The sequence below is a fragment of the Leptidea sinapis genome, chromosome 29 (assembly GCF_905404315.1).
Source record: "Leptidea sinapis chromosome 29, ilLepSina1.1, whole genome shotgun sequence".
Classification (NCBI taxonomy): Eukaryota; Metazoa; Arthropoda; class Insecta; order Lepidoptera; family Pieridae; genus Leptidea; species Leptidea sinapis.
In genome coordinates, this window is record NC_066293.1 from 9,217,901 (window position 1) to 9,232,975 (window position 15,075).

The window sequence follows — 15,075 nt, forward strand, 5'->3', positions numbered from 1 at the left end:
TCATAATCTATATATATATATAAAAATGAATTCTGTTCGTTAGTCTCGCTAAAACTCGAAAACGGCTAATTTTGGTCCTGAATTATTCGTGGAAGTCCAGGGAAGGTTTAAAAGGTGAATAAATAGAAAAATGCTGCTAAATTAAATAAAACCAAATTTGTTTTTCCTTTGATGTGTCCATACATAATTTCTATGAGAGAATTTATTGACGCACGGTTTGACAGTTCTGCTGTGAAACAATTTCATTACAGCAGGGAGCATATTTTACGAAGTACTTTTTGATGTTATGATATATTATTGACAAATTCATATAAAAACATTGTTTTATTTATTATATACAGAACAACGTCTGTCGGGTCAGCTAGTCATAAATAAAATAAAACACATTAAAAATTAAATGCATTTAATTTGAAAACATAGCATAATAACGCAGTGTCCATGACTTCCAGTTGATAATTATTGTTCCACACTACACAAAAATATACAATAAGTACCGTCAGCATAAAAAATTGAGGGTTAAATAAAAACCGCTGACAGATATCATCATTAGAGTCATTACATCCCTAGTAATATCCCTAATATCCAAAGAAAAGTCATACTATGTGTTTTCTTGATCGCTTTAGTATTAACCATTCATCTGGGATTTTTTTTAGTAATATTAGAGTTGTATTTCTTCTCATTTTATTTCATTTGCATTGCACTCCTTGCTTTTTGGAGGTTTTTCTCTTTTTTCCAAACAAACAAAAATATAATGCCATATCGTAATATTGCCTGTTAGAGTAATGCCATACGTGTAATAAACACAATTAGTTGGTCAACGCTTAGTACATACAAAACTGTCTTGATATCTAGTCTATATTCAAGGGTTTTCCAAATAACTTTTTATGTTATTAACGCACTGCAATTTACAGCATATTTAAAAAAAAAGTACTAATTTGATGATAAATTTCACCAAGTAATGAGACGAAGGTGAGTACCGATTTGCAATGGAACGCACCAGTACGCTTGCAGACAGTGCGCATCTAGTCTTGAACTTGTTATAAGATGTTAATGCACTGCTATTTACAGCATAGTTAAATAAAAGTCAAGTACAGATTTGTAATGGAACACCCCGGTACGTTCTACGCTTCAAATTTGGTGTCTCAGAGGCTGTGTTTAGTTACGCTTTGCATTTATAATACGTTATGTTATTACTATGCATTGCAATATTTCTGTGTGTTGTGTATTTTAAAATAGTCATTGCCCGGCTAACGAACTCTTTCTAAGTAAATATAACATCTGAGTGTGCTAAAAGTTTACATTTCTAAAACATTATAAGGACAATTTATTTTGACCGCTCTAGATTGAGTAACTTTTTTGCTTCAGCAGATTTGAGTGATTCAATATTTATTCTTATCACTTGGTCACAGGAAATGGAATAAATAGACATAGGTATTTTTAAACAATTATAATAATTATTTAATATGTTTTAATTCCGAAAGTGCATCATAAAATGTACGGTCACTTGCCACTTATTATTAGTGTTCAGTACCGAGAGTATGGCAACAACAATAAATGGCGAATTACCAATTCACACTTTTTTATATAATCTTTTATACACATTTTATATAACATAGTTATAACGCTTTTTATATTTTGCAAACTAAAATAACTTTCACCAAATTATAGCCATCTGATATACTTTTTTTTTAACCATAATTGTTCATATAGTTTTAACTCTTTTTATTTTTTTAAAAACACTATTACTACAATATCAAACTCCAAATTTTACCTGAGCGCCCTCTGTCGATTATTTTTCGTTTGTATTTCTAAAGTACAATCATCTGGTATGACAGTATTTTTATTAGACGTAACTAAGTCGGGAAAATGGAGCCGCGCGTCACCTACATTTAAACGACTCGCACGAAGTTACCAATGATGTTTAACCAAATCTAAAATATTTCTACGACTATTTAAAGGGTTATCTACGACTCAACCAAACCTCAAAAATATGCATCATCTCCCAACAATCAACGTTCGATCTTGTTGAAAGTAACTTAATGATAATCGGAACTGAACCGTCAATTAGTGCCACAAGAATACGAAATTTTATTTTTCACATAAGGCCGCTGCGATTCTATTCGGGTTTTACGAGAATAGGGCTAAAGGTCAATATGAGACATAAGATATTAAGTCTCATTTGCCCAGTAATTTCACTAGATACGCCGCGTTTCAAACCGAAATACAATAAAACGCTTGCATAACGCAACTTTTTTGAAGTGAAACTTCTTTAGAATCGTTACGATTTGAAACTTGATGAAACGAAAATGCGAGACGATAAGAGACACAAACAGGTAAATGTATAATATTCAGCCGGCGAGAGAATCAGATAGGAAGCACTATACAATGTTTTGGTACCAGGCGATCATAGTTGAAGAAGAGATTCTTATGTATGGCGCGAGTATAAGATAATATATTCTAACGTCAAGCGCTTGAAGTATTACTACATAAACACTAGGAGAAAATAAATATGGCAGCGGTGATAGTAGTCTTTCATAGCGGTTGAAATCATGTGTCATCCTAGCAACATGTACCAGGACTTCATATGAGTTTAGAGGTTTAATGTAAATTTTGCATCGGATATATTTTTGGACGCCAAATTAAATTTGAATATGTGCATCAGTCGCACTGTATCAACAACAAGATCAAAAACTGTATTTGACGCAGTATTCCAAAGATATATTGACCGTATTACGACCAAATTATTTATTTCATACTTTTAATACCATAAGTCTCTCTTGTATCATTTATCGAAAATGTAATCTCTGTTTCTAAATAAATCTATGTAATATATACGAATAAAATGTAAAATAATTATCAAACTTTGGATCACTATGATCATTACTAAAACGTATAATTATTCTCATCGCGAAATTTTACATTCGTCTAATTATCTTGAAGCCAAAATTTTGAAGGTTTCACTTCTACCATGACATTGTGTTAATCGCACACATGTATTTTTTATTGATCCACGGCAAACAAACGGAACCTTTCATCTGATTTTTGGCGGCAAAAGGACATCAGTATTATATTTACTTACAAAGAGTTGTACAGTTGGTAATGGTACAATATAATTTATAAACTTACCGCAAACTATTATTGCTATTAGAGAGATATTTTAGACCTTCTCTAGTTCTCACTCAGTCTCACAAGTTCTGTGTCGAGGATAAACGTGAACTTACAGTAATTATACGGCCTTACAAATAAACTTGGCACAAACTTATACCTGAGAATAAACCAAGAATATGAGAAATGTTGAATATATCGTTGACAACACTGTCAATACAACGATAATTCTGAAGATTCCGAATGTCGGGCAGCCTTGCAAATAAACGCGGGAAACGTTATACGCCCGAATAAACCAATCATAAGCAAAATGTTTATTTGTAAATATTTTGCATTTTCTTGGTTTATTCTCAGGTATAAATATATACCAATTTTATTTGTAAGGACTTTTATAATTTGTAAAGCATAGTTAGATATCTGTCGACACGCTATCAGGCACACGAAATCGAGACGTCCGCAACGGCGCCAAAATTTCAGAGAGACGTAAGAAAATCATCGAACCTTAAAATAACAAAATTAGCACACTTTAACACAAATTGTCTTGCCCCAAATTAGGCATAGCCTGTACTATTATAAGTGCAAAACGATATATTTAATATAATATAGTTCATACATGAAAAAATGATTTGTATCATAGAAAATATATCGAGTAATGAGTTTCTTCGAAGACAGAAAACATTTCATGCAATGAACACGAGTGATCTAGAGAAACTAGCAAGGATGGACAATACAAATACGCCATCTTGAAAAACTGTCAATTTTGTCAGTTATCGTGCAACACTTACAAGTTTTAGAGGAAATACAGTCTATTCCGATATTTTACTTTACAATATATTTATCACACGAAAATTTATCACAATTTCATCTATTTGAACGTAATTAACAACATTTATTTATTTAAAAATATCAATGAGAGCTCATTTGCGATACATTTTTTTCCAAGCCGACTATTACTAAAAGACTGATATTTTTTTCATTATAATCTAACATTTAAAATTAACTTCAAATTTCATATGGCGAAAATAATACGTTTGTACTCAGACACTAAAGTAATTTAGAAAAAAAAAACATTTATCCACGACACAGAACACCATTAATTTCAACACCTAATCCTAAACGCTACTGCAAAAATAACTATCGCCCATTGATTACATTCAAAACTTAAATATATATCTAATATAGTATATGAAAAAACTCCGTGGCTGTCTGAAGTGACTCCATTGCCTCACTAATATGAAAAGAAAGCAACCTGTCAAACAGCCACAGATAAAAAACGATTTCCCGCCAAAACACGCCACAGACTAATGCGCAATTCTTCGACTGTCCACAGATTATTTATCCACAAATAAAAACTTATTAGAAAACAAAAGCAACACAAACGTTTCGCATGCATTTGTAAGTTTTTACATACATTTAATAATTTATATATATTTATTTAAACATACAAAATTCATAGGAGATCATTATTCTTTATACGTTAAAGAAGACGCCTGTACCTTTGCGGAATAACGAAACAGTATAACAAATAATTAAACAATAAGCAGTTCTCGCTTCGAAAGACGGTTCAAATTGCGCGTTCCCTTACGATGGCATTTGTTCGCTGAAATTAAAAAAATAACCGTTAGTAAAGTATATACTCGCATCATTGACGTACGATAAAAAACTAAACTCACAATCACGCTCAATAATTGTCTGAAGCAAAACTCTGCCTACGCGTCTATTAGTAACGGTTTTCGTTCAGTTGTGTTTCGACCGCGCTTTGAATACAACGCCACGCAATGACAATGTGTTCAGTGAAAAACTGTCCAAATAACAGCATATCCAAACTTAAAAATGAAGAAGTGTTGTATTTCAGGTAAGTGCCCCTTTAAATTAACTAAATTGAGTAACTAACTTGACGTTTTTAATCATTTTGCTAAATAATTTTATTTCAATTGCTAAAATAAAAAGTTCTTGCCTCGTGTTCGCGTCCTAGCTTCTAATGAACGTAGGTATACAATAGACTTGAAACATTACTGCCACGAAATAAGGTGTTAATTTTAATGAATGTTTTAATGTTTTCTTTTAATGTTTACGTATATATAACATTTATTACGTGTATTGACATTTTTGACGAACTTTTAATAGGCGATTTATTATATTTATTTAAAGTTGTTTATAATAATATAATATCGTATCTTGCCCCAAGCATATAAAGCCTGGTGTTATGGGTTACAAGACAATGATATATTTAATACAATATACTTACTTAAACATACATAAATACATTTAAACAACCATGACTCGGAAACAAACACCTATATTCATCATATAAATGCTTGCACCTACCGGGATTCGAACCCGGGACCTCTAGCTTAGTAGGTAGGATCGCTAACCACTCGGCTATACAGGTTGTCTATAGTACGTCACTTGGCTCGCAACTTATCTTTTGCGATACAATACAATTAATTAATAATACACAGTTACAATTACATGCGTTTTAAATAGATTAAAAAGTATTTTTTTAAGAAAATTATGACAGTAAGGGACAAGACGAGCGGGACGTTCAGCAGATGGTAATTGATACGCCCTGCCCATTACAATGCAGTGCCGCTCAGGATTCTTGAAAAACCTCAAAAATTCTGAGCTGCACTACAACTGCGCGCGTCACCTTGAGACATATTATGATGTTAAGTCTCATTTGCCTGGGCAAAGTCTTATTTGCCCAGTAATTTCATTAGATACCGAAACACAATAATGCTTACACATTACTGCTTCATGGCAGAATGCTCATTTTTTGAAGGTTCCTTAATCATATCGGTTCGGGAAAACAGCAGCCGATTAATAATTCTACAATGTGGCTGTGCGAGACAAGAAATTTCTTGCTAAACGCGCGGATGTGGAATATTAGACATCAACGTAATTAAAGGTGTTATTTAGCATTGACGAAATAACAATAATAATTGCATTGATAATTTATACGTCTGGATAGAGCCTCTTGATTCTAGACAACCGACGAAAACAGACCAGGTTTATTAGTCAAGTGTACGTGACAAGCGACACGAGTGTAAGACGTACTTACACTCGTGATTTATATGTCACTTTGTGTTACTATGCGTGCATTGCTCAAATTAGAGGTTAACTAATAATCTAATTTGTTTTAAGAAAATTTATTGAGGTAGGCGTTACTTTGCGGAAATCCATAATTATACAAATGATTTAAGTTTTCTTTAGTGTTCATTTCGCCAATATTTGTTTTTAAACAATTCGACAAGTGTTTCGCCTCTACACGAGGCATCCTCAGGACGTGTTGTCTCGTCAAAATCTGGCACGAGACTCCCGTGTCAGAATTAACACTAAAGAAAACTTAAATCATTTGTCTAATTTGTTTTTCATTTTCACAGCTGTTACAGTCCATCTAGACCATAGTTTCTCAACCTTATTTTGCCCACTTTGAGAATATGTTTTTTTCTAGAGTATTTTCGTGTATTTTTTTGCCTTTTTAGACTATATATTTTAATCTACCCACGCCCCATCTGCACATTGAGATGTCAATGCCCCCTAATTTTTTCTGGGTCTTCTACGTCTCAAACGCCCACAAGGGGGCGTTATCGCCCACGTTGAGAACCTATGATCTAGACGTGTCTGACGTAAATGATCTAAGAATTAATTGATTTATAGTTGACTCCTGTGCACAACTATATACACATTACCCACCGTGGCGTCTGTCTGTCTGTGCGTGTTCCGCGGCCCGTCTACTCGCGCAACTTGAGCGCGTGATCCTTGATGATACCGCCGTCTCCTTCTGACACGAAACGCTTACGGCCCCTGTGACATGTGAAATCAAATTTCATTTTTGTCTAATACTAATAACACTGATGAAACTCAAATAAACATTATTCAATTAGGCTTAAACTAAGCGCTTTTGAATCGTCACTATAAATTTGTCTTTTAAATTACTGAATCTAAGATATGTTCACAAAAAATAGAGCTCGTGAGAAGAATACACAAGAAACTCAATGGCCACTCTATTCAATCAATAGAGTATTTTAAAATGGCTGTAATATACATAACAAATTAGATTGTAAGGTGCTGCATCAATTTAAGTATCGTGTTAAAATAATAAAAAAATATTTCATAAAAATTAATAATTAATAAACTGTATAAATATAAATTATGTATTAGATGCATCAACCTTTAGAGTTTATATTCATTATTTGTGTAAGGGTCATTTGTTCTACATTTACCATTACTTTGGAAAACGTTGAACGTTAATGAGAAGTAGTAGCAAGAAATGCATTGCAACTCTTTTAAACCGATATCTACAGCTTCAGCATTTAACAAAATAATTTAAATAGACAGTATGCTTACTTATGACAAAAATACTTAAACGTTTCAAATTACTTGAGTAAGTAACAAAAAACTTAAAAAAGAGCTGTGAGTACAATAAACAGATGATCAAAATATAAGATGGGTCCATAATTATCGTGTCAACACAATATTATTACTGGGAAATTTTGTAATACTATTGTTACAAACGACTACAATCAATATGATCGGGCAATGCGGTAATATTACTGGGTAAAGTAAAAGCATGCTGTGTTCAAACTTAATCGAGAATGAAATGAATAATAGTACAATATGATCGGGCAATGTAGACATATAACCGGGCAAAGTAAAAGCAGACTATTATCATGTAATATGGTAATTAGGCAACCCAATAATATAACTCGTAAATGTTGTCATATAATCGAGAAAAATAGTACAATATGATCGGTCAATCTAGACATATAGCCGGCAAAGTAAAAGCAGGTATTCTTATACTATTATCTTGCAATATGGTAATTAGGCAACCCAATAATATAACTCGTAAATGTTGTCATATAATCGAGAAAAATAGTACAATATGATCGGTCAATGTAGACATATAGCCGGGCAAAGTAAAAGCGGGTATTCTTATACCATTATCTTGCAATATGGTAATTAGGCAACCCAATAATATAACTGGGAAATGTTGTAATATAATCGAAAAAATAGTACAATTTGATTGGGCAATATAGAAATATAGCCGGGCAAAGTAAAAGCAGACTATTATCTTGTAATATGGTAATTAGACAACCCAATAACATAACTGGGAAATGTTGTAATATAATCGAGAGAAATAGTACAATATGATCGGGCAATGTAGAAATATAGCCGGGCAAAGGAAAAGCGGGTATTCTTATACCATTATCTTGCAATATGGTAATTAGGCAACCCAATAATATAACTGGGAAATGTTGTAATATAATCGAAAAAATAGTACAATTTGATTGGGCAATGTAGACATATAGCCGGCAAAGTAAAAGCAGACTATTATCTTGTAATATGGTAATTAGGTAACCCAATAATATAACTGGGAAATGTTGTAATATTATGGAGAGAAATAGTACAATATGATCGGGCAATGTAGAAATATAGCCGGGCAAAGGAAAAGCAGGCTATTTTCATACTATAATCTTTTAATATGGCAATTGGGCAACCCAATAATATAACTGGAATAAGTTCTGTGTCACTTTTTGCACAGCGTAACAAAGCGGCAATGTGACGTCATCGACGCCAGGACTAGAGATAATGTGAACGGGTAGTATATAATTATCGAGATAATGTGTAGTACAATATAATGAGCAAACTGAATGATAGCTCACCGTGTCGGCATTCTCTTGAGGACATGGTCGCCCAATCGGAACTTCTGCTGGCAGCGTTCGACGAATCGATCCAACATTATGTATGCGAGCGGTACATCCAGGACTATGTCCGACATGTCTTCAAGCACCCGAAGGAAACCCTGGAGCAACACGTCCAACTCTATCACAAATCTATTTGCACTAATGCCAGCATATTCCAGAACGAATTTGCAGTAATCTGTTTAGGAATTAGTAATAGAATTTATAAATCTCTGTGAACTGACGGTATGGTCACATATCTTTCTATATCAGCTTTTTTTTAATATTGATGCTTTGGTATTCAAATTAATAAACAATACTTTCATTATTATTTATGCATAATAATTATATTACGAATGTGGGGATGGGCTTTACAAAAATAACAATTACTATGGGTAAATACATTGACAAAATTAATTTTTTATCTTTTTTATGACAATGGATGAGAAGAGTAGGATGTTCAGCTGATGGTAATTGATACGCCTTGCCTATTTAAATGCACTGCCACTCAGGATTAGGTATTGTCTCATTTGTCCAGTAATTTCACTAGCTACGGCGCCCTTCAGATTGTAACACATTAATTCTTACACATTACTCTTCACGGCAGTAAAAAAGCGAGTTTGTGGTACCCATAATCTAGCCGGTATTCTGTTAAGGAGCCTCCCACTGGTAAAGGGGAAGTTGAGGTAAGGTTGGATGAGGGCAATGCAGGACCGATCATCCATCACGGAGATCTTTTGGGGAGGCATTTGGAAAATTTTGCTTACAAATTTAATTTTGATAGATGAAACTGACCAATTAGCACGACGTCAGATAGTTTAACAGATGCTTAGATAATTTATACGCCTAGATGCCTCACGCAGTTAGACAACCGATAAAAACAGGCCAGGTTTATTACTTTAGTGTTCATTACACATGTTTGTGAGCTCACCCTGTCCATCTGATCCGGAGTGAGAAGCACACAGCGCCTCAGCTCCGCGAGGAATGTGGACAGCTGTTCCTCCACTCCTGTGTTGATTGCCTCGAGTGCTAGGAGTACCGTCTGCAAAGGAAGAAACGAATGAAAACTTGGAGATATTGTTACAGTTTGTAACCTGGTCTGTTTGATTGAATAAGTTCTATTATTAGGTAACACATTAACAGCTGTTCCCAATATTCAGTCTATCTCCGGTTATGGCCTACTTGATATAAAAATCGTAACTATCGTTCTTCTGTTCCAATAAACTTATTGACGGTAACTCACCTTATCCGTACACGCTGTATGTCAATGGGAGGACATATAGCTTACCAGCGATAGAAGTTTTTATGGAAATTGAATTTCACGCGTCCCAATATAAGGCGATAAGAATGACTTATCGGGTATATTGGGACAGCTTCAGATTATTGACAGCTAATTACTGATAGTACAAGTTAGTAATTTATCTCAATCTGATAGTATATCGGGTACGGCCGTAAGTCAAGGAATGTTAAGGAGGAGGGAGCAGGTCGACGAAGTGTGTCATTGTGTAACAAAGGATGGGGAGGGGAAGTGAGTATGTAATTATCTTTATATATATATTTCTTGTGTGCGTGTGTATGTCACTGAACTCCTCCTAGACGGCTGGACCGATTTTGATGATTTGTTTGTGTGTTCCAGTGAATTTGAGATTGGTTTAGATTCTCAATTCCGTCCATATAATATAATTATCCTGCTCATGTGTATATTAGTGGACTCATCCTAACGACTGGACCGATTTTTCAAATTTAAGACGTGTGTCCGAAATTTCCGACAGGACAACGTCTGTTGGGTCTACTAGTACGATATAAGTTACAATCTCATGATTATGTTCTTATTAGTTTTTTTTTTTTGACACACTCTTACACAAATTATCTTGTCCCAAACTAGGCATAGCCTGTACTATGGGTACAAGACAACGATATATTTAATACAATATACTTACTTAAACATACATAAATACATAAAAACATCCACGACTCGGAAACAAACATCCATATTCATCATATAAATGATTGCACCTACCGGGATTCGAACCCGGGACCTCTAGGTTAGTAGGTGCACTTTTCGTGCTGTAGAGGTGAACGAGAAATTGTCTTATGTACCTATGTCGCGAGTATACCTTATTATGTTCTGACGTCATGCGCTCGACGTATTACTACATAGACTCCAGGAGAGCATATGGTAGCGGTGATGGTAAAGTCATGTGTCATCCAAGCAACATGTACCAGGGCTTCATATATGCAGTTTAGAGGTCCATGCACAATGTAGGTTTCACTTCTGACATCTTAGTAGTCAGGGTCACTAACCATTCGGCTATATCGGTCGTCAAATTATTAGGTCACAGCACTATCGCATTCCTGAACTCTGCATTCAACTCACGGGCTATCTTTATTGTAAACACAAATACACCAAAAAGTGTGTATCTATTTTCCTCTTCCTCAAGTATTTGATTGAAAGTGACACAACATTCAAGTGATAATAGCCATTCGACCACAAACTGAAAGGCATTATGTTGGTAGGATGACAAGATGGACCGATGATCTGGTCAAGATCGCCAAATAGGTTTGATGAGGGCAGGACCGATCTTTGGGGGAGGGCTTTCTCCAGCAGTGGACATCTTCCGGCTTGAATGAAAATAAATGATGTGTCATTCACCTCATATACCAGCTCGTGGTGGAAGTGCGGCACTTCGAGCTCCTTCATGCACCTCATGGCTTCAGCCAAATCTCCGGATGTCAGGTACTCCTTGAGCAGTAGCTGTATCTGACGTATCAGGGACTTCACTGGCCTGCAAACAGTATGATGATATTATAAAAATAAAGTTTTGGTGTGGTATGGTATAATCGGCATAATTTCCGCAACTCGACTGTGCGCCTGTGTTTTGCGTGTGTGGGTTATAACCCACACACGCAAAATAGGCGCAACAGATATATCTGTTAGTAACCTTAGCAACTTCTGTCGGCGACACTTCTCGTGATATTTAGTTGATAAGTAATAATTAGGAATGTCGGGGAATATGGTTTTGTATAATATATTAATTCAAAGATATATACCTATATCATGTAGTTATAGTTAGTAATAGTAATTTAATAATGTGAGAACGGATTTACAGAACGCAAAGGGTCGGACCCCATCGGCAGCCGCGTCGGAATCTACTGGTACCTTTTTTAAGGCGCGGTTCGATTCCGGCCGGCATTTGTCTGACGGCAGTTTCCCACCCGATGAGACACCCACCGTGCAGACGTCCACTAATAAAATTTCTACGTCTTAACTGGTTTCTACGAATATTACGTTCGCATTGTGGGATTTCCCCCTCGACCCCCTCCCAAAGACTTCCGGGATGTTTAGGCCGGTAAGTTGCTACACCTGGACCATGCACCATGCAAACCTTGGCTGGGCTGTCAGTTATGCCTAAATACATGTTTCTTGTCAGGATCGTGACCAGTTAGGGCCGCCATTATCTGTGCAAGTTGAATTGAGGTTATTGAGGTTAATAAGGCGATTAGCCCTATTGGCATCAATGTTTGGGGAGTGTCTTCTATGCTTGTCAAATAAAATAATTTCAATTCTTATAAATTCCAATTACATAATTAAATAGTGACTTAGGAATAGTCAAACTATCACAGCAGCTTCTCGTCGCGGCCGATGTCAATAGAAACCATTACCATTGGCTGAACGCCCTACTCGTCTCGTCCCTTATTGTCACTAAAAAAATAACAGTTTGAGTTACCGAGAGCCAGTCAGCTCACCTGATGCCGCCGCCCACTCCCCAGATGTTATCCAGTCTCACCATGCCTTGCTTCATGGACAGCAGTGTGTCGGCCCGGCTCAGCGACTGACTGAAACCACCACATCAAATGTTCAATATAAAATCATGTTCTATACACATATAAGGGCATATCATTCGCAGGGTACGAGCACAGTATATATAGTCAAAGTCAAAAAATCTTTATTCACTGTAAAACTTTATAAGTTATTTAGTGCAAGTCAGGATGAGGTACAAAAGTAACAATAGCATTCAAATGAGTATAACAATATTCATTAACAAAATTTAGAATATTAATTCCAACTATCTTTATCATTCAAATAAACTTTCACATTATAATAGGCCTTAGATGTTAATTTATTTTTTAAGATACATTTAAATTTTTTAATAGGTAATATTTTAATATCATTTGGGAGTTTATTATAAAATATAAAACACAATCCACTTTAAAAGATTTAGCAATTTTACGGAGCCTAGTAGGTGGAATTGCGAGTTTATGTCTGTTTCGAGTATTGACATTATGTACATCACTATTCTTTTTAAATTGGCTAATATGTTTATGAGCGTATAGGAGGTTGTCGTATATGTACTGGCAGTGTACTGTCATAACATTAATTTCACTAAACATTTCTCTCAATGAATCCCTTGAACGCATATATAAACAAAAGCAGTATGGAAATTACGTACAAACGGTCGAAACGACGCACGCACACAGACGCAGGTCAGAATATTAGTCATTGTGTTATTTGAAATTTATTCTTAGAAGCAAAGTGATCTATTTCATTTAAGAGTTAATCATTTTGGCTCGCACGAACGGCCCTGCTCCGACAAATATATATGTATGTGTGTAAATGTCTTTGAGTTGCGGAAAATGCTCGTATGAATAAGATCTTCAAGATCCTATGTACCAATTCCCCAGTCCCACGGTTATGTAAAATTTTAAATTCTTATAGCGTAGCTGATATTGACATATTTGCTGATTCCTTAGCCAAATTCCGCAAGAGCATTTGCAACAACATCGGCAATCTTTAATAATGTTATAATTGTAAAATTAATGTAACTGTGTATCACTATGTAACCAACTCATTTATTAATTAAAAAAAAACCCTGTTTAATTCTTAACTTATTCTATAATTATAATACCTAAAATTTATTATTTCTGTGCATGCTGTGTTTATTTGTAAGTAATCACTACATTTAGTTCCTAGTTTTTAGTTCTACTTTTTATATTTGTGTGTATTATTTGTAAGGCATAAAAAGGCATTTATTTTCTCAAAATTGATTCTTTTAGAATTGTTTTTGATGTCATTTCTATTAACTACTAGATACTACTACCGCTTCGGAAACTAATGGCGCTCTGAGAGAGAAGAAGCGGCGCAAGAAACTCCCAGCATTCTTTTTTTTGGTCACTTTTTCCTTGGACGATCCCTCCGCGGAGACTCTGAAAGAGTCCGAGTGCAGAGCTGCCCTTGGTTTTAGAAATATTAATTTTAAGATCAAGGGCGTCTCTGAGGGTTCCGCAGCAGCGAGTGGACAGCAACCCACCCAGAACAGCGGGCCTGTGCGACCGGGAACATCCGGGATCTCAAGGACCCCGCAACGGCCGGCTGCCCCCACAACTACGTTCCGGGGCAAAGGGCCGATGTCGAGGAACGTCTCAGGTCCCCTCAGGAGAGGGAAGGATCAGAGTCGGGCTAATTCTGGCCGCGGGCGGAAACACCCATACCAGAAGACAGACCGACCTAAGCCTTCCACCTCCGGTGGGATCCAATGACGCACCGCAGAAATAGGGCGAGGATACTCCAGGCAAACCTCCACCACGACAAAGCTGCTACTGCAGTAATGGAGAAATGCCTTGCGAGTAGTGAGATCCTCTTTGCCCTACTACAAGAGCCGTGGGTTAACACCGGCAAAATACTGGGACTGAACACCGCTGGTAAGTTAATCTACAATACCAGCGGATCAAAACCCAGAGCTTGCATAGTCTTCAACAAGAACACTAATTTCTTACCTGTTACAGAGGTCTGCACCGACGACCTTGTTGCGGCGTATATCTGTTTCAAAGGTTGGGAAGGCACCAAGGTGATCGTTTGCTCGGCGTACCTTCCATATGAAGAAAGAGACCCGACAACAGAATTGGCGAGAGTGGTCGAGTATGCACGACGCAACAACGCTGAATTGATTGTCGGGGCCGACGTCAATGCGCACCACACAACTTGGGGAAGCAGCGACGTCAACCACAGAGGTGAGCAACTTCTTAATTTCTTAGACACTAACGGCCTACAGGTACTAAACAGAGGTAATAAGCCAACCTTCATTACCTCAAACAGGCAGGAAGTTCTAGATATTACTTTCGCTACCGACAACATTGCCAGGCGAATATCAAACTGGCGAGTCAGTGATGAAATTTCGCTATCGGATCACCGACACATAGCATTTGACATCTTGGCTTGCCTCGAAAAACAAACATATACGTTTAGGGATCCAAAGAAAACAAACTGGACTGTCTACAAAGAGAAACT

The 15,075-nt window shown here is 36.1% G+C and overlaps 1 protein-coding gene across 1 annotated transcript in view; it reads right to left on the minus strand.

Moving 5' to 3' along the window:
• Nucleotides 1–386: 386 nt before the first annotated feature.
• Nucleotides 387–15,075, minus strand: part of LOC126973322 (programmed cell death protein 4) — a 48,026-nt gene continuing 33,337 nt past the window's right edge. The window contains exons 6-11 of the mRNA XM_050820538.1: nucleotides 12,537–12,626; nucleotides 11,443–11,575; nucleotides 9,721–9,831; nucleotides 8,772–8,911; nucleotides 6,802–6,912; nucleotides 387–4,705 (exon numbers count right to left, since the gene is read on the minus strand). Coding sequence (XP_050676495.1) covers nucleotides 6,840–6,912; nucleotides 8,772–8,911; nucleotides 9,721–9,831; nucleotides 11,443–11,575; nucleotides 12,537–12,626 — 547 coding nt within the window. The 3' untranslated portion in view covers nucleotides 387–4,705; nucleotides 6,802–6,839. The remainder of the gene's footprint in view (nucleotides 4,706–6,801; nucleotides 6,913–8,771; nucleotides 8,912–9,720; nucleotides 9,832–11,442; nucleotides 11,576–12,536; nucleotides 12,627–15,075) is intronic.